The sequence below is a fragment of the Cucurbita moschata genome, unplaced genomic scaffold, assembly GCF_002738365.1.
Source record: "Cucurbita moschata cultivar Rifu unplaced genomic scaffold, Cmos_1.0 Cmo_Scf00001, whole genome shotgun sequence".
NCBI classification, from domain to species: Eukaryota; Viridiplantae; Streptophyta; class Magnoliopsida; order Cucurbitales; family Cucurbitaceae; genus Cucurbita; species Cucurbita moschata.
Window position 1 is genome coordinate 10,139,792 of NW_019268517.1, and position 20,023 is coordinate 10,159,814.

General features: G+C 35.4%; 2 protein-coding genes and 4 long non-coding RNA genes across 9 annotated transcripts; 3 read left to right on the forward strand and 3 right to left on the reverse strand.

Moving 5' to 3' along the window:
- Window positions 1–2,368: 2,368 nt before the first annotated feature.
- LOC111446463 (probably inactive leucine-rich repeat receptor-like protein kinase IMK2) lies at window positions 2,369–5,259 on the reverse strand. Its single transcript, XM_023085299.1, has 2 exons — window positions 3,325–5,259; window positions 2,369–3,166 (listed from the first exon to the last, which is right to left on the reverse strand). Exons 1-2 carry the CDS (start codon window positions 5,228–5,230, stop codon window positions 2,559–2,561), a joined length of 2,514 nt encoding a protein of 837 aa, XP_022941067.1. The 5' UTR covers window positions 5,231–5,259; the 3' UTR covers window positions 2,369–2,558.
- Window positions 4,892–5,697, forward strand: LOC111446484. The gene is made up of 2 exons (XR_002711077.1): window positions 4,892–4,983; window positions 5,056–5,697. It is a non-coding gene; the product is annotated as an uncharacterized LOC111446484 (long non-coding RNA).
- Window positions 5,698–8,572: 2,875 nt separating this feature from the next.
- Window positions 8,573–9,657, forward strand: LOC111452114 (PRA1 family protein B4-like). The gene has a single exon (XM_023092662.1). It carries the CDS (start codon window positions 8,674–8,676, stop codon window positions 9,349–9,351), a length of 678 nt encoding a protein of 225 aa, XP_022948430.1. The 5' UTR covers window positions 8,573–8,673; the 3' UTR covers window positions 9,352–9,657.
- Window positions 9,658–11,365: 1,708 nt separating this feature from the next.
- Window positions 11,366–13,608, forward strand: LOC111449008. 4 transcript variants are annotated; one of them, XR_002711518.1, is made up of 3 exons: window positions 11,366–11,531; window positions 11,602–13,157; window positions 13,438–13,608. It is a non-coding gene; the product is annotated as an uncharacterized LOC111449008 (long non-coding RNA). The 4 variants fall into 4 exon arrangements; XR_002711516.1 differs by having other exon boundaries at window positions 11,602–12,944; window positions 13,035–13,608; XR_002711517.1 differs by having other exon boundaries at window positions 11,602–12,017; window positions 12,168–13,608.
- A 3,228-nt stretch (window positions 13,609–16,836) lies between these two features.
- Window positions 16,837–17,041, reverse strand: LOC111437407. The gene is made up of 2 exons (XR_002709441.1): window positions 16,970–17,041; window positions 16,837–16,931 (listed from the first exon to the last, which is right to left on the reverse strand). It is a non-coding gene; the product is annotated as an uncharacterized LOC111437407 (long non-coding RNA).
- A 432-nt stretch (window positions 17,042–17,473) lies between these two features.
- On the reverse strand, window positions 17,474–20,023 carry LOC111445373. The gene is made up of 4 exons (XR_002710839.1): window positions 19,938–20,023; window positions 18,941–18,990; window positions 18,684–18,786; window positions 17,474–18,163 (listed from the first exon to the last, which is right to left on the reverse strand). It is a non-coding gene; the product is annotated as an uncharacterized LOC111445373 (long non-coding RNA).

Sequence of the window (20,023 nt, forward strand, 5' to 3'; positions counted from 1 at the left end):
CATTTCTATTACTATTATTAATAAGTTTGTGTATGTTATCATTTCTCAATAAAATTAAATTTATAATAAATATGGTAAATATTTTTTTAAAAATTAATTATTGCATAAATAGACGATAATAATACTAACTTTAACATAGAAATGGAAATGAGATTTTTTTTTGTGAACGGACGAAATTATCAACGGAGAATCCCGACTCCAATTCTTTAAAATGGAGAATGGGATCAAGACGGGAATGAAAAATTCTCACGTGAACGGAGAGGAAAAGCGTAACTCCGACCCCACTGCGTCCCGTTGTCACCACTAAGATTATTATGAATAATGTGAAATTTTTGGGCACGTGACATGCCCGGCATTTAGCGATCAGAAGTCTGTGTCAGAACGACGTCGTTATTCAAGATACAGACAGCCTCAATACCCTCCAAATCCGATGCAACAACTTACACCGCTCATACCTGATGACTGAGATTACCCTTTTTCCTTTATTTTATTTTATTTTTATTTTCACCGATTTTAAATAATATATTTATTATTATTATTATTGAGAATTGCCTTCACAGACGTTCCATGACAACTGGAAACTAGTGGGAAAAGGGGGAAAAAAAATTTAAATCATTAAATATTTATACAAAAAAAAATAAAAATAATAATAATAATAATGTTTCTGCCATTATTTTGGAAGCAGCTGAATACATTAGAAAGGCAAAAGTTGATGCAAAAATAGAAATTGCCTTTCGTCACTAAATCCTTATTTTTATTATAGGTTTAATTGGAAAAAATAATTTTTTATTTTATTTTAAAATATAATTTTCTTTTTTATTTTACGACTAATAAATTCTGAGGGTTATTAAGAGAAGAGTTCTACATTGATTAAGAGTAAGATCATGTCGTATTATTATGGAGGTCCGTGATTCATAACATAAAGTGTCAAAAAATGTGTTAACATTTATTAAATAATTAATATTTTATCTATCAATGTGAGCATAGATCAACTGTACCTGTGATAATGAATTTTTTTTAATGTCCCACTTAAATGGGTTTATAAGGAGGGTGGGAGTGAAAAGAAAGGTGCAAGTTGGTTAATGTGGGAGTGTTTTAAAAGGCAAGTTGTGGAGGGGGAGGGGATTGAAAGGGACAGGGTTTTGATTTGGGAGCCAAGTTGAAGAAGTTGGGAAGTGCAAGTGGGAAGCAAGTAAGCTGCTTTTAATGTCTACATCTACTCTTCAGTCTTGTCTGCTTTTCGATGCCTTCACGCCTACCCTATTTTCATTTTTCCCCATTTGCCCTTCCTCCTCTTTCATTTCCTTCCGCTTTTGGGCCTCATTCGCCCTGCAGGCCCAACTTTTTTTTTTTTTTTTTTTTCTTTCTATAACTTATTTCAATAAATTGATTTAAATAATTACTTAAATTAAAAATCTAAATTTCACGTATCTCGTTAAAATATATAATGGGTCAAAACAGACAATATTTAATAGTATCAGAGTCAGTCATGGTGTGCTAGCAGTGGGGCTAGATAAATCAAAAACTTTAAGACTAGCTTACCGTGTTTTGACTAAATGCAAATGCTGACTCTATCACTTGTGTTTTATCTAACGAGCACGTTGATTATTATTTCTTTTTAAAATTTAAAAAAAAATAGAAGATTTTAAAATTTATTTGACTCGATAATTAGATTGAGTCCAACTGTTTTGGAACTTTATGATAAAATCACGTGTTATTTACTTATTTTCAAGTCTTTTTCTTTGAAGAGTCGGTAGAGATATTGGACTAAAAATGTTGGACGGAGACATTTTCTTGTTTGAGTTATAATTTTTTTTAATCAAAACCAGATAATTAAGCAATAAACGTTAATAATTAAACCGTCTATTTATTTTTATTTTTTTAAACTTTAATTAAAAAACTAGTTGTAAAATTAAAATAAATATATACTTGTATTTATTTTTAATTAACATATACTACGAGTGAATTTCAGCTCGATTTACTTGAAGATAGTCATGAATTATTGACTATGATTGATTTTTTTCCCCCTTAATTCATAATTTTATTGGGTCTAAATTCATATTATTCTTGATCCGGAGGAAGATTGAGAACCGATTAGGGTTTTTGCAGCAGAACATGATTGGGTTGAGCTCTATTCTATGGCGAATCGCAGCCAGAAATCAGGGACGAATGACCGGACTCCGGTGATGATCTACCTTAACAGTCGCTGCAACCATCGTCGGAGAAACTATTTCGCCCTTCAAATCGCCATTTTCCGGCGCCGGAAAACAGAGAGGGGCTAATCCCAATATTCTAACTAGGTAAGCCGTTTTTACTTGAGTATTTGCTTTTGAATTAAGCTTTCTATAAACGAAGAAGATGATCGAAGACAGAAACTCGCAATTATACTGAAGATTCGCATTATACTCGTGTAACATCGATAGTATACATACACCTACATTGATAATCAATATGAATAAAAGAATAATTCGAGTACTAATTGACCAAAAAAATAAAAGAATACATATCTTCTGAGCTTGATCTTGTTTGTTGGTAATCTATATCTTGCTGATACAGCTCTATTCATTTGCTGGTTGATCTTTGGCGCCATCATCACCAGATGTAGAAGCCGCCTTAATTTCCTCCAGTTGCTGGAGAATTTGCGGTACGTCGGGCCGAGCAGCTGGTGAGGGATCGACACAATGCAGGGCTAGTTTTAAAGTGTTCAGCAGTTCATCGCCAATATTGGGTGTGTCTTTCATCAGCTCCAAATCAAACACTTCATTTGTCCACTCCTCCTTCACTTTTGAGGCCACCCACTGAGGTAAATCCATTCCATCCATGGCTTCTCCAGGTGATTTTCCTGTCAAGAGTTCCAATATTATGACTCCAAGGCTGTAAACATCTGTCTTTGCTGTCGGTTTCTTTGTTTTTGTTAGCTCTGGTGCATTGTAGCCCTGTGTTCCTGCAGTGGCAATCACATTTGTGGCTGCAGCTGAAGTCATGAGCTTAGGAAGCCCAAAATCCGCTATACGAGCATTGGTTTGATCATCCAACAAAATGTTGCTGGATGTGAGGTTTCCATGAATTAGATTCTCCTCTGTGTGGAGATAGTTTAAGCCTTGCGTAATTCCGATCACTATCTTCATCCTCGTTGCCCAATCGACTGTCGTTTCCGGCCCGCGAGCTGCATAAAGTTAACAAAAGTAAGTATATTAGTTACAAGTGTAGCTTAACTAGATTAGTAACCTCTTTTATGCTCCGTAAGCTTTGAATATCCGCCCTTTGTTTGAGCTACGACATCGAAAGATTTCGTGGTTGTAACTTTGTACTGCTAAGCCTTACCATGAAGAAAGGAAGAGAGGCTTCCTCTAGGCATGTATTCAAAGACAAGAAGCTTCTCTCCTTTGGGGCCCAAGTAGTATGCTGTAAGAGCAAGTAGATTCGGGTGTCGAATTTTTCCGAGTCCCGCAACTTCAGTTTCGAATTCATTCTGCCCTTTTGTTGTCTTTTCCCTTAATCTTTTCACTGCTACTTCATTACCATCTTCTAATGTTGCTTTGTATGCTGTTCCATATGTGCTCTTGCCCATAATCTCCGCAGTTGCACACAGAAGATCATCGGCAGTGAAAACAAATGGCCCATCAAAATGAACTAGCTTTCCACCAGCTTCGCTCGCCCCTACTTCAGTACTGCCTTTCTCGACGCTCCTCACAGCAGCTTGTTTGGCTGTTATGTTGTCATTCTTTTTGGAAGCAGCTCTTTTTGACAACAAACAACAGAGCAAAATCGAGCAAAGAACAAGTAGAAGCACCAACAGAGCTCCGGCCGCTATCAGAATTATGTCCTTTACACTTAGTTTGCGGTGGCGATGCAGTTTCGGGACATCGGTTGATGGGTTTGTAATATTCTGTGGGGAGGATGCAGGTAGACATGGAGTTGAAGAACTAAAGCCACAGAGTTTAAGGTTCCCAACAAAAGAGCTCGCATTGAACTTATTAGACAGGAGAATTGGGACAGGACCAGAGAGATTGTTGTAGGAGACATTGAAAGATGTTAGATTCAACAAATTAGTCAATGATGGTGGAATCTGTCCCATGAAGTTATTTTCTGAGAAATCAAGATGTTTAATAGCAGAAATGTTCCCTAAACTTGCAGGAATCTCCCCATTAAAACGGTTCTTCCCAAGCTTAATCACTGAGAGATTCTGCAATCTATCAATATCTCTAGGAATCTGGCTTTCAAGGCGATTGTTTTCAACATTCAATGACTCAAGAGAGGACAGATTGGTGAAACTTGAAGGGAAGCCACCATTGATGGCGTTCTTCGACAAATCCAACCGGCGAAGCCTCTTCAGCCTGCCGATTTCGACTGGTATAACCCCAGAGATGTTATTTTCACTGAAAGAAATCTCTTGAAGCCATTCCAATTTGGTCAAAGAAGGTGGAATTGTTCCAGATATAACATTATGATCAAGCGTTAAAACCCCAAGTGGACAAGTTCTGTTTCCAAACCCACCCCAAGAATCTGGGACAATCCCAGAAACATTATTGTGCTGAAGGGCAAGAATTACAAGAGAAAACGACTGCGTAAAACTTCGAGGTATGGATCCCGACAATGAATTGTAGCTCAGATTAACTCTAATCAATTTGGTTGAATTTGCAAGACTAGAAGGAATTTCTCCAGTGAGGAAATTGTTGCTCAAATCAAGAGTTTGAAGAAGGGGAAGATTACCAATTGTAGGAGGAATAGACCCTGAAAATCTGTTGTTGAAAAGATAAATTCCTCTGAGATTCGGAAGGTACCCGACCGACCGAGGAATGGTGCCGGAGATCGCATTATCATGAAGGCTGAGCTTCCGAAGTTCCCGGAGCTGCCCAATTCTGTCGGAAATCCTGCCGGCGAGTTCCTTCCATGGAAGCTGTATGACAATGACTTGTCCCTTCACACACTTGATTCCTGCCCACTGTCCGGAACAAGCTCCATTACTGCCATTCCAGCTATGTAAAGCTCCTTTCACATCAATAAGTTCATGCTTTATAGCTTGAAGAGCTTGAAAATCTCCTTGTGTAACAGCCACTCCATCCCACATCTGGCCGGTGACAGATTGAAGAGACAAAGCCAAAAGATGAGCCAAAAACAGAGCATTGAGGTACGAATAACCATTTCTCCATTGTTGGATCTTCCATTTTCTGTTCTTATTGGATGATTTAGAGCACCAAACAGCTATTTTTGGTGCAAGAATCTGCATGAACTGAAATGGGTATGAAGAAAACAAAAAGATAAAAGAAAGATTGGATTCTTCTTCTTCTTGCTCTGGTTATTCTAGGGTTTCTGAAAGTTGGGAGATATGTTTTATAGGAGAAGACGAAGAAGAAACAAAAAGGATAATGAAAAATAACGGAAAAATGATATGAACTGAGAGAAAGAGTTGGAGTTGGACTGATATCATGTGAGAATCTGAAATTTTATTATAATTTAGGGCGGAGAAAGGGTTTAGCGTAAGCCCTACATAATGGGGTCTTGAGTCTTCGTTCTTTTATGTCAACGGCTACATTTTTTCTTCAGTTATTCGGGCTACGTGACATTTATTTTTTCCCTTTGCTTCTGTAACGCTTTGTCGCTCCTCCAACGGCTATATTTGATTGGGTCAAGCATAGTTGGTGGATAATGTATAATGGGAATTATGAACGTACGTCGTGCCACTTGGGATTGGAATTTTCTACTTTTAAATATTACTAATAATAATACAATAATGATAAAATAATTCATTCTCGGGCTCAATGCTCGAGTAGTTGACATGTGTATTTGGAATTTTCATAGGCCAAAGCGGATAATATTTACTAATGGTGGGTTTGGACTGTTACAAATGGTATCAAAGCTAGACATTGGGCAGTGTGCCAATGAGGACATTGGATACCCAAGGGAGTAGATGGTGAGACGATACCTACGATATCTATCTATTGGACTTGGGCGGTTACATTTCTTAAATAAAAATTATTTGCCTGGATTTTAAAATTTATTAAATAGATTTTAATCTTATGTTTAATTACTACAATTTTATCTTATTATTAACAGATAACAATTAAAATTTTCAAATATTCACTGTTTTTCACTGTTTATGGCACAAAATTAGATTTTAAATAATTAATAAACTCTACCAAAACGTACAAATTCCAAAAAGAAAAAAGAGGAAAAAAAGGGAGAAAAGAAAGTAAAAGCTTCTACTTAAATTTTGTTTTTCTTCATAAAATTGAAATTCTTTTGTAGAAATTGATACTTTCTCAAAATAAATAAAAACCACCTCTACTCCACTCATCATTGGAAATTAGATTAGGAAAGGATTGGAATAGTGTCCACTTTGAGCATAAACTCTAGTAATTTTGTTTTGGGCTTCTCCAAAAGACCTCGTACCAATAGAAAGAGTATTCTTTTCGAAAAGACCTCATACCAATAGAAAGAGTATTCTTTGATTATAAAGACTGATCATTCCCTAAATTAGAGACTTTCGTCCTCCAACAAATTGAACCATTAAGCACACCAATAAGCCATACGTCAACGGTTAATTGGTTACGGCAACGAATGTCATTTCAAAAGTCTGGTTATTCTTCTATGGCCATTGTATTTAAAATAAAGTCACTAGCATTTACAAATCAAACTAAACTAATGAGATCGGTTTCAATTAGGTTATTTGGTCATTTACAAATCCTTAACTCTTGTTTCAACCATCTTTTTCTTTAATTACATTTTGTCGTCGTGAAATTCTAGACGGGATAATGCACCTTACACTCATGTGACAACAACGATGAAATGTTCTTTTAGTGGAGAAGAATGCGGTCTTTATCACAAGAAAAACATACAAATCAATGTAGTGTTTGTCACACAGACTCAGATATTCAAATATTCAAGCAAGTGAGAGAATTTAGAAAGTGTATGGAATTTGGTTGAGCTTTAGAACTTAATAGAATTTACCTCTCTCTAGTGGACAATCTCACCTTGCTAGGTGACATGGTTCTCGTTGGTTTAGTCGCTATTTTTATTTTATTTTTTTTGGTCCTTTTAGCTGGTGCCTGTGATCCAAATTCACCCGTATCCACCAAAAAATAAACATATCTTTAAATTAATTCCAAACCCATAACGAGCATAGCTAAGGGTGCTGACACTTATTGTATTAAAGAAAACTTAAACTCATATGAGTAGTGGATTCAAAATTATATAATTTTTTAAAAATTTCCAAGCCAATAATTTTCAAACACAAATGAATGTCCGGTAGTGCATTGAATTGTTCAATATTGACACAATATCTAAAATACTATTACTCAAGTATACAGTACAGAGTTATAAGAAATAAAATTAATTGGGATTGGAAGTTCAATTTTCATTGATATTCACAATATTTAAATAGAATACAAAGCTACCAACTAATGCATACGATACCTACTGAGGAAAATATAAACTAACTAATCTTGATAATAACATAAAATATACCACTCATCAAGAAAAATATTAACTAACTAAATCTTAATAATAAAATAAAATATACTACTAAATAGGAAAAATATTAAAAATATATTCTATAACTAATATATTCTACCAATATTAATTGATTACAAAAATATTAACTAACTAAATCTTAATAATAAAATAAAATATACTACTAAATAGGAAAAATATTAAAACTATATTCTATAACCAATATATTCTACAAATATTAATTGATTACAAATATGTTGAATTAATATAGCAAGAAGAAATGATAGCCAATGTTGTCAACGGAGGCACGATTTCAACATGAACGTTAATCCAAATTGACCAGTTCAACATGAAAAGTATTCGAACACAATAATAATCCAAGGGCCATCGAAGCTCAGTTAACAGCTCTAGCTATATTGCTGAGCCAGTGAAGAATTTCATCGACCAAAATAAAATACATTTAAAAATTAATATAGCAATATAAATATGTTTTTTTTAATGTATTAATTAATCGTATAGTGTATTACTCTCGATTTTTTATTTTATCATATTTTTTTATACTAATTAACGTAATATCTAACTTTATTATAAATGATTTAATTTAAATCAACAAGTCTCACGTTAATTTTATATTTTTACGCAATTTTGCCGGTATTAAAGTGAAATTTATAATACTATAATTAAATGTCAACCTTGCCACGTCAAGGGTGAGTTCACAAATATAAAATGGTACAGGGTCAATACTTTGCTTCGATATTAAGACAAATAAATTTGCCTTTCTATAGAAGAAAGGATAAAATATCGAAGTAATTTTAAACCGCGAAATTAAAGTTACGTGTAAAATTTATTTAAATAATTCAATTGAAATATCTAATAAACATGATAATAAGGTTAAGGTGAATTAAAGAAACAATTATGAGGGAAAGGTGAAATTATATACTTCATTCTTATATTTGAATAATGAATATTTTACCAACTAGAAAGATGAATCATTACCGTTGGTTGACCGATCAAATCAATATGAATGGACGGTCACGATCAGAAATAGGGAAACCACAGCGAAGGAACGTCCTTACGGAATAAAACTTCCGCCCGACCGCGTTTTTCTCCACTATTTATCGGCAGAAGAGGCTTTATATCGTCAGTTTCCTTCTTTCATTTCCCTTCCGACTAAATTACGGGAGAATCATCCTTCGTCAACAATCTCAAGATCCACCGACAATGGCTTCCTCCTCCCCGGCCATACTTCCAATCTCCAATCCTCAATCCGGCACCGTCCCCGCCGCTGCCTCAGGCGGTTCTGTTCAATCTCAAGCCCCTGTTACCACGCCGGCCTTTCGCGCCTTCATCAACCACCTAACGGAATCGCTCCGACACGGCCTCTCCCAGCAGAGATCATGGGCTGAAGTTGCGGATCGGACGGCCTTTTCGAAGCCTGAGTCGTTCTCCGAAGCGACTCTGCGAATCCGCAAGAATTACTCCTATTTTCGCGTCAATTATCTCGCAGTGGTTGCTCTGATCCTCGGATTTTCCCTCGTTTCTCATCCGTTTTCTCTTCTCCTTTTGGTCGGGCTTTTATCCTCGTGGCTATTCCTCTACCTCTTCCGCCCGTCGGATCAGCCGCTGGTTCTATTTGGCCGCACATTCAAGGATAGCGAAACCCTAATTCTCTTGGTTTTGCTCAGCGTGTTCGTCGTGTTCCTCACCAGTGTTGGATCGGTCCTCGTCTCGGCTCTTATGGTCGGTGTGGGTCTGGTCTGTGCCCATGGTGCGTTTAGGGTTCCTGAGGATCTCTTCCTCGACGAACAAGTAACTGAATCCACCGGATTCCTCTCGTTCTTCAGCAGCGCGGCTTCCAGCGCCGCCGCTGCCGCCGTGCCTGTGGCTGCTCGCACGTGATTTGAATAGATCAAGGGATGGAATCGCCTTCGCTCCGGTATCAGTAAAGGCATTGAATCTTGAAAATTGGCGTAGACGAAATAAGATACAGCTATATTTTTCTTTTTTTGTTTTGTGCAAAATTTCATATCAACGACCTGCTCTCTACCTTAAGATAGATTATCATACTGCATACGATTTCTATGTGTTCAATTTTTTCCCTCTCTTCTTTTACTATGGATATCGCTATGTCTTGTATTCGAATTTTGTTATCACACACTGAAATTCTGTTCTCTTAATTGTCCTATTCGTCAAGTTCTGGAGTTCTTCGCACATTTTCCATGCCAGTGGTTTGTGATATGGCTTGTTTGATGTGTAGATTTGGGGTGCTTGACAAAAAGAAATTTGGGTCTGTGATTCATTTCTTCCGTAAATTGGAATATATTGTTCACATTGTTCATCTTCTCCGATCCAGCAGCTAGATCATTTAAGGGGATCTGCTGAACATTAAGCTACCAAATTTTCTAATGTCATGATTTGTTCTATTTGAGTTGGCTTAGTTTTGGTTGGATTGGACAAGAAATAGATTATAGAAACTTATAGAAACTTATAGAAACTGAAATCTATGCCCTCTGAATTTGGTTAGTGGATTCTTGGGGTATGATAAATTGTAGCCTTATTATAGCTTGAGAGGAGGCTTTAGAAGCTCAGAGTCCTAAACTAAATTTTCTTGTTCGCATCGAACCTATGTGCCATGTGTATGAATCACGTTTACAAAATGTAAATCCAATCGAGTTTGTGTTCATTGATTTCGACAACACAAAGTTATGACCTTACTTGAACTTGATCTGTTTTATGAGTTATATAAGTTCTAAGGAGACATGAAGAACAATGGTAAATTAGGTCTTAGGGTCTTAGGGTGTGATGTTGGTTGAGGAGGAGAAGGAAAAGCCCAAGAAGACAATATCTGCGGGGATCAATTCTAGAGAATTCAATTCAGGAAAAGCCCAAAAGGACAATATTTGCGTGAATTGGGTCGTTACATAGAGAATTCAATTCAAACTCAACTCAATCCCTTCAGGGAAGCTGAATTCAAACTCAACTCAATCCCTTCAGGGAAGCCCGAAAGGAAAGCCTACAGAGGACAATATCTTTCCCCTGAAAGGAAGCCTAATAAAGAGGACGGAAAGGAAGCCTAATAAAGAGGACAATATCTGCCTAAAGAGGACAATATCTTTCCCCTACAAGGAAAGCCAGGACAATATCTACCTAAAGAGGACAATATCTTTCCCCTGAAAGGAAAGCTTAAAGAGGACAATAAGCCTAAAGAGGACAATATCTGCATCATCTCAATCCCTTCTAAAGAGGACAATATTTGCGTGGATATGGACAATCCCCTTGAGAGGAAGCCTGAAAGAGGAAAGCCTAAAGAGGACAATATTTGCGTGGATCTGGACAATCCCCTTGAGAGGAAGTCTGAAAGAGGAAAGCCTAAAGAGGACAATATTTGCGTGGATCTGGACAATCCCCTTGAGAGAAAGTCTGAAAGGGAAAGCCCAAAGAGGACAATATTACGATAATTCAATTCAAACTCAACTCAATTCATACCAAGCCGGACAATATTTGCGTGGATCTGGACAATCCCCTTGAGAGGAAGCCTGAAAAGAAAAGCCCAAAAAGGACAATATCTGCGATAATTCAATTCAAACTCATACCGTTTGTATTAGATTATAGTTTGTTGTTAGTTCATTAATCCTCTTAATACACTTATTTTAAATTTTAGAATATAAAACTTTTGAAAAACATATTAAATTGAGTAGTAAATATTGATTTAATATTTAAAAATAAATAATTTACTTTTTTTATTAAAAATAAAATTTGATTTAATTAATCAAGTCACCAAGACGCCTAAATAAAATGGAAAAAAATTATTTAAATGCAAAATAAAATTCAAGATGCATTTAAGAAAAAAAAAATCGTATCACCGTCTTGCCTCGCATTTGCGTTCATTCTCCCGCCAATCCCTCTCCGTCGCCATTCTTTCAAGGTTCTGCAATTACATTATTCTGTTTCTCACTTTTCACAATCCACCATCATCCTTTCCGTGCTATTTGTTTGCGGACGGAACCAAGGAGGCCATAACCAATTCTATTTTCATTGTGCCAGAGTTGAGAGCCAAGCCAATCTCGATCTCGATTCAGGTTGTTTACCTCTCTGTCTCTACTTCGACTTGATGATCAAATGCTATATCGCTGAATCTTTGTTTCGCAGCATCAATGGTGGAGCGGGATCCGGAACTCGTTTATGTCATTGACGAACTCGACGATCAGTCATTCTTCTCGCTTTGCTTTGTTCCTTCAGCGTTCATCAGAACTTGGCTTCACAATAACACCGAGAGGTTCCAAATAAGGCTATCGCAGTTATTCACTGTTTTCCCAGGGTTTACGAAGGATCCGTATCCTTATGTTAGAAAAGCTGTTACAGATTGCAGGTCTGTGGAATAGAGTTCTCGATGACGGCAGCATGATTGAAGGTTTCTATTGCGTGCTATTGAGCTTCTAAACGACGTAGAAGATTTTGTTAAATCAGCTGCGATACGCATTATACGACACTCGTTCTCCAGATCTCTTTCCATTGATTCTGTTGTTACAACATGAAGATTGTAATGAAGTGATTTCAGTTCGGTAGTAAGTCGCTGTTCCTTAAGATTCATAGTCCTCTATTTGATATATACATAGATGTTTGATGAGTTGATGACGAGCACTAATTAATTACTGTGATATATACACAGAATATCATGTTCCTTTAGCAGTAACACCTCTTCGCGATTGATACAGGTCATCACCTAAGATCTAATGGTTGCGGCGCATAGTCCAGAGAGGAAACTATTTGTCTGATGAAATATTCGTTAACGTAAGTTTAAATTTTACTATGCTGTTGATTTCTCTGGATTGTTGATATTTACTCATTTGAAGAAGTTATCATTTATTGTTTATGGTGCTGTTCTTAACTAGATTTTGAGATATCATTTTCATCTAGAGTTGTATTGATCCATAATATTTTCTCCGTAACTCGTTAGATTGCTTGGTTGAGATTATCCATTCCATATAGGTAGTTCCATCTCTTGCACTCATCCATTCGATGAAGCTGGTTTGTCATTCAAGAAGATTGAGAACAAAAATATGAAGAATTTAGAGTACATTGTGAATTTTTCACATGTTCAACTGTTTCTGTCTTTTCAATGCTCATGTATGAATACTCTTACTGTTACTATTAGAACAAAGTTGTTTGGATACCATTAGTGTGGTGTGCAGATTGACGAACTTACTTGGACCTAGTCCTGGTTTGTCTCTGGATAGCCTTTTTTTCTTTGCTTGCGGTGAAACGACTCGGTTTTAGGTATTCATTCCTTGGTTGTGTGTAACTTTAGATGCGATTTCTCTTTTCCATGTCCGTCTCTCTCAGTTCTCATGTTTAGTGTTTAGAACTTTTACTTTGAATAGTATTTACACGTGGACAGGTCACATTTCCTTAGGAGAACTTTAAGGAAGTGATCACTATTTTCCCATGCTAACTGAACTTTATGAAGTGCTTTCCTTGCGTTAAGGCTTAAAGTGAGTGCTTCGATTTTCAAACTTGTAGTTACAAAGTGACTCTTCCGATATCTATGTATTGGTAATACCATCTTTGTTCCATGACGAGAGATATGAGCATGAAGGTCAGGGCTAATGCGTTTTATGCAATAAAGAAGTTTGAAATTGTTTCCGAGGATCTCCTTCTATAAAGCTTCTCCTAGAGAGTCTTGAGTAGAAGATGAATTCTATCAGGTAACTTATGTTTGTATATATGATTGAAATGTACCCCTATATCTCCAAAATCGTTGTAATCAATCATTCTTGACACGCTTTTCTTTTCTAAATTTAATCTTGTAGTTTCTTCATGTTTTACGCCACGAGGCCTTCGTTGATAATTTTTCCTCTTGCTTGTTTAAGCACCTTACCATTACCATAATGATTCTCAGTATCCTCCTGCAAACGTATTATCTTATTAGATTGCAGTGTTAAATGATTTTAAGTGGACAATCACTGACTTTTTTTTTTTTTCGAGAGAGGTAAAAGACAATTCAGGAAATGAATAGAAGCTTTACAGAATGAAATCCCATCTTGTAAATCAGATATACTTGCCATTGCTTCTCTTAAGACGCCTGCAAGATACATGTGCAGCAGCTCAAAGATGGTGATGCCATAGAATCTATCAAGACTATGGTGCAAGACTTTGAGGTTTGTATTCAATTACTTTGCTGAACTTTTTTTGAGGTCATACACTAAATGAATTGTTCTTTACATATGGTAATGGTAATACTATGAAGCTTTTATTAGAACGTACAAGGTCAGCTGCCTATGCTGATAAAGTCAATGTTCCTTTTTTTTTAAAAAAAAAAGATAAACAATCCAATGCCCTGAAAATTTTGAGCTATTGAAATTTTGTTCTTATCTTAGGTGGAAAGAAAAATTTAGTGTTCGGTGATAAGGCAAAATAACAGAGTAGATAGATCATAGAAGTTTTTGAGCTACCTATGTTCTGCTCTGCCCTTTGGTTGCATTAAATCGTGCCTTTAGTCACTATACTCCAAGTGTATCAAACACTCCTAAATCTTCTTGCAATTCACTTGACTTGGGAAAACTGGTTAAATCTTTCACCCTTTAACCATCTATGCAGAAATTGTTATGGAGATTCGAAGAAAATCAGCAATATCAAGTGTAAGGCATCCGTCTTATATATAGTTCAAATGCTTACTGCTCCTGGAGATACCTTGGACATCCAAAGCTCCGCGTATTAATCATTCTTTTAAAGGTATTTCCTTTTTCCATCTTCAAATATTTTATTCTCGAGAACATAAAAGAAACCTACACGCTTAGTTGTTTTTGTTTCTAAAGGCTTTGCTAACCTTGACAAAGGTCATTTATAAATAGCGTTGACATGAGAGTGCATAACCTTGGCAATAACTGATGCAATAAAGGCAATATGTTCCCAGGTATGTGAATTCGCTATTCCTTGGTAATTTTGGTTGCACTTTTATTATTATTACTCGAACTCATTATAGAAAGAAACATGGAATTAACTAGAGCAATCGCGTCTAATTTTTAGATTTATATATACATATTCATACATACACACGTATATATAAACTTGGACTTTTCTTTGTTTGCTTCCTCAACACAATCTATCGATTTTTTTCAATATAATTTTTTATGCACAATTAATTAAGCAGTTGTTGGCTAGAGGCACTGACAGGATAAATCATTAAAAAGATTGTGTGCTAATAGGTTCATGATTAAATGAGTACAGCACTATCATAATTTTGTTCAATTTCAATTACATGTGGGCTTGCTTAGAACCTTTAGCTAGCTAAGGATGATTCAGTTTGTTTCTATATATGGGCTTTGGAAGATAAATTGAAGTCGTTACCGATATTATACGGGAGAAAACATTTTAGAATGTTTTCATTTCAAACCTCTTAATTTATAATTTAATAATGAAATACACTTTATTTATCATTTTTACCCTAAGCTAAGCATATCTCTCTCACACACAACCTTTTGTCATTTAATTGGGTAAGCATCATTGTCAACGTTATAAATACAATTATTAATTTTTTTTTGTCGAGTTTAAAAAATTACAATATAAATTGTCAGGAGCCTATTTGATAACATTATTTATTATGTACCCAACTCATTTTCATAAAATACTCTGAAACTAAGAATGCAGGGAAAGCATAAATGGAAAGAAACTGAGAAACAGAAGTAAAAACTGAGAATACAGGACAAGCAGTGACTGAGAATACAGGAAGAGCAAAACAGAAACTGAGAATACAGGCAGAGCAAAGCAGAAACTGAGAATAGAGGGAAAACAGAATACAAAAAGAAACTAAGAAACATAAGCAAGAATTAAGAATACAAAAAGACACTGAAGCAGAAACTGAGAATACAGAAAAAGCAAAAACTGAGAATATAGAAAATGCAGTAACTAAAAATACAGAGAAAGCAGGAACTAAGAATACAGATATTGAGAATACAGTGAAAGTAGGAAAAGCAGTAATTAAGAAAGCAGGAACTGAGAATACAGGAAAAGCAAGAAAAGCAGTAAGTAACTGAGAATACTGAAAAAGCAGTAACTGAGAATACAAAAAAAGCAAGAAAAGCAATAAGTAACTGAGAATACAAGAAAAGCAATAAGTAACTGAGAATACAAGAAAAGCAGGAAAAACAGTAACTGAGAATACAGAAAAAGCAAGAAAAGCAATAAGTAACTGAGAATACAGGAAAAGCAATAAGTAACTGAGAATACAGGAAAAGCAATAACTGAGAATACAGAAAAAAACAAGAAAAGCGGCAAGTAACTGAGAATACAGAAAAAGCAAGAAAAGCGGCAAATAACTGAGAATACAGGAAAAGTGGCAAGTAACTGAGAATACAGGAAAAGCAGTAAGTAACTGAGAATACAGGAAAAGCAGGAACTGAGAATATAGGAATAAGAATATAGGAATAAAGGAAAAAGCAGGACTGAGAATACAGGAAGTAAGGAACTGAGAATACAGGAAAAGCAGTAAGGAACTGAGAATACAGGAAGAGCAGTAAGTAACTGAGAATACAGGAAGAGCAGTAAGTAATTGAGAATACACGAAGAGCAATAAGGAACTGAGAATACAGGAAGAGCAGTAAATAAGCAGGAACTGAGAATACAGGAAGAGCAGTAAGCAAGCGGGAATTGAGAATACAGGAAGAGCAGTAAGTAACTGAGAATACAAGAATACAGGAAAAGCAGGAACTGAGAATACAGGAATACAGGAAAAGCTGCAAGTAACTGAGAATACAGGAAAAGCAAGAAAAGCTGCAAGGAACTGAGAATACAGCAAAAACAGGAACTGAGAATACAGGAAAAGCAATAACGGAGAATACAGGAAAAGCAAGAAAAGCAGCTAGTAACTGAGAATACAGGAAAAGCAAGAAAAGCCACAAGTAACTGAGAATATAGAAAAAGCAAGAAATGCAGCAAGTAACTGAGAATACAGGAATTAAAAATACAGAAAATACTTGGAGAATACAGGAAAAGCAATAACGGAGAATACAGGAAAAGCAAGAAAAGCAGCTAGTAACTGAGAATACAGGAATTGAAAATACATAGAATACAAAAAGCAGCAAGGAATTGAAAATACATAGAATACGAAAAGCAGCAAGTAACTAAGAATACAGGAATTAAAAATACAGAGAATACTTAAGTAACTGAGAATACAGGAATTAAAAATACAGAGAATACTTAAGTAACTGAGAATACAGGAGAATACTTAAGTAACTGAGAATACAGGAATTAAAAATACAGAGAATACTTAAGTAACTGAGAATACAGGAATTGAAAATACTGAGAAAGCAGAAAACTGAGTAAACTTAGGAAGAGAAAATACAGAAAAAGAAGAGATAAATAATAACTAGGTATGTACAAAAAGAATGCAAAAATAACTTCAAGTATGTATAATAAAAGAGAATGCAGAAAGCTTCAAGTATGTACGGTAACAAATATGGTAACATAACATAGCAAAAACCCTTAAACTAAACCCTTCCAGTTTAACATAGCACAAAACTTCAAGTATGTACAGCAACAAATATGGTACTATAGTATAACAAAAAACTTCAAGTATGTACAGTAACAAATAACCTAGCAAAAAACTTCAAGTATGTACAGTAACAAATATGGTACCATAACCTAGCAAAAAACTTCAAGTATATACAAACTTCGTATGTACTGTGCAGAAAACTTCAGCTATGTATAAACAATAGATGCATGCCTATGGTAGGGCATATAGTTTTACTAGATAACATATATATTTCTACTATATTTTTTCATAAATAGTCATTTACTATATATATTTAGGCCTACTCCATAACCCAAAATTTTCTACTCAACTGTACGAAATAAAAAAAATAAAAACATTTTCTAAATCACATAGGCTTAACTTTTCAAAATAAAAAATAAAAACAAACATTTTCTAAATCACATTAACTTTTCAAAATAAAAAAAATAAAAACAAACATTTTCTAAATCACATTAACTTTTCAAAATAAAAAATAAAAAACAAAAAACAAACATTTTCTAAATCACATGGGCTTTTAACTTTTCAAAATAAAAAATAAAAATAGTTGTCAAACAATTTTGACTAAACTTTACTAGTCAAATATGTGTGAGATCAATAGTCGGTAACTTACGCCTCCGCCTCTTTTCTATTCAAGAGAAAATCTTCATAGCTATCGAATTTCAGTATTATTTACCAACATACCGTGCAAGTAGAGCTTTTCTTTAGAACCCTCGACGTCTTTTCCTGCCAGCCACACCCTTTAACTCTCAAACCTATGTAGCAAAATAGCAGTAGGGTCTTCCACTTCCATTTATGGCACAGCACATATTCGTTTTTTTAAATAATAATTTAAACATTCTAACCGTATAAAAAATAATAATAATCTATGGTTTAAATATTTTAATACAAAAAATTCTAATTTAAATTCAAACCTCATGGTAAGCAGAGCAATGTACTTTGAAGTATCGCTGTGATTATTTTATAAGAAAATCTGATTTTTCGGAGTTACTGAACGAAGGGATATGGTAGATCGTTAACTTACCGCCACAATTATGCACATGGATTCATTGATGCCTCCAGCTGCTGCATATCAATCCTCGTGTCTTTTTCATGGGTTCCTCAACGATCCACGATTTCGAAGGTGGATGAGATACTCCAACGCTCGAAGCCATGGAATCTCCATCGAATCCCCCAAGACCATAACTACGAAGTACGGTATAGAATATTAAATACGGGCCTGACAAATTTACCAACATGGATGTGAAAATTTATAAACTATGCTTGCAAGTGTAGCATTAATCTATTCATTGTTCAAATATCTTCACTGACCCAATTAGATTTAGCCAATAATTGTATGAGCCTATTATTTATATATTTTAGAAATAGATATTTTAAGAAAATGAAACAGAGACAACTAAAATTTTAAGAATAAATTGTGTACCATCTATTATAAATACCCCTCTACCCTACCGATGTTTTTATCACCCCTAGAAATTCTAGAAATTTTTAGTCTCAAGTAGCAAAGTATAGTAGTATTCTACAGAGTGTCTTGTAATCTCTTCTCGATTGATCTAGTAATCTCTTCTCGATTGATCAAAATAAAGAGTGCAAGTATTTTTCTCTCTTATGTAACAAAGAAAGAAAGAAAAACTTACCACATGCTAGATATTAAACACAAGCTAGTAAACAAAACATGGAAAATGGAGTGCAAGAAATGGCTTACGGTTTCTCGTTGAAGTAACCAAAGAATGGCCTATCCTCATTTTGCATTCATACTAAGGATTTGGGTCCACGAATGTTCTCAGATATCAAATCTGTCAGCAGTTCTGAAAAGGCAGAGATTGGGAGAGATCATGAACACTATTTTTGTACCTTTCAAGCCAACTCAAGTTTGAATGCAAAGGGCAACAAATGAGATCGTTGATTAAATCTCTTATGGATAAGAAAAGAAAAAAAAGATAAGAAGTCCTGATATCTTACTTCAAATAGTCATTGCCATCAAGCCCACCTAAGCACGCCATTGAGCTCCACTGCCGAAACAGCAAATCGCGGAAGAAAATAATCAAGCAGTGAAAAGAAATTGTTGACATCTCATAAAAAAAAGAGAATAAAAAATTGTGAACAGATAAAATGCAACTGCAAAGGTTAAGAAGGTAAGCAGACAAATTGGCCAAAGAATATGTTTTCACTCGGTAGCATTGACCTCGCATGGACTTATATCCGAGGTTAAGTCGAGCATGGCAAATGACCTACCATTAAGCTAGAAAAGAAAACTCCAAGCAAATTTGTTTTTCATAATCAACACTTGGCAGAACTATTTTGCAAAATTAACCGAATGAAACATGTGTTATCTGTTGGATGATGGAAGTCCCACATCGGCTAATTTAGAGAACGATCATGGGTTTATAAGTGAGGAATACTAACTCCATTGGGATAAGGCCTTTTGGGGAAGCCCAAAGCAAAGCCATGAGAGCTTAGGCTCAAAGTGAACAATATCATACCATTGTGGAGAGTCGTGTTCGTCTAACATAGTATCAGAGCCATGCCCTAAACTTAGTCGTGCCAATAGATTGGTAAATCGAACAAAGAACTCCAAACGAAAAGGAGCCAAGCCTCCTCGAAGGCAGTAAAAAATGACTAAGACTCCAAAGGAGTCAAGCCTCAATTAAGGGGAGGCGCACTTTGTTCGAGGGGAGGTGTTGGATGATGGAAGTCCCACATCGGCTAATTTAGGGAATGATCATGGGTTTATAAGTGAGGAATACTAACTCCATTGGGATGAGGCCTTTTGGGGAAGCCCAAAGCAAAGCCATGAGAGCTTAGGCTCAAAGTGGACAATATCATACCATTGTGGAGAGTCGTGTTCGTCTAACATTATCAAAGAGGTGGATAAACTTATTTTTATTTTTTGGAACAAGATAGAAGGTGGATAAAGTTAAAATTAAACATAAGAGACGTGCAGAAATAACCATTTTACCTTTTGTAGCATTGACCTTGTCTAAACCCATAGTCCAAGATCTAAGTCGAGCATTTCAACATCTGAGTAGGATTCAATGCCATTTC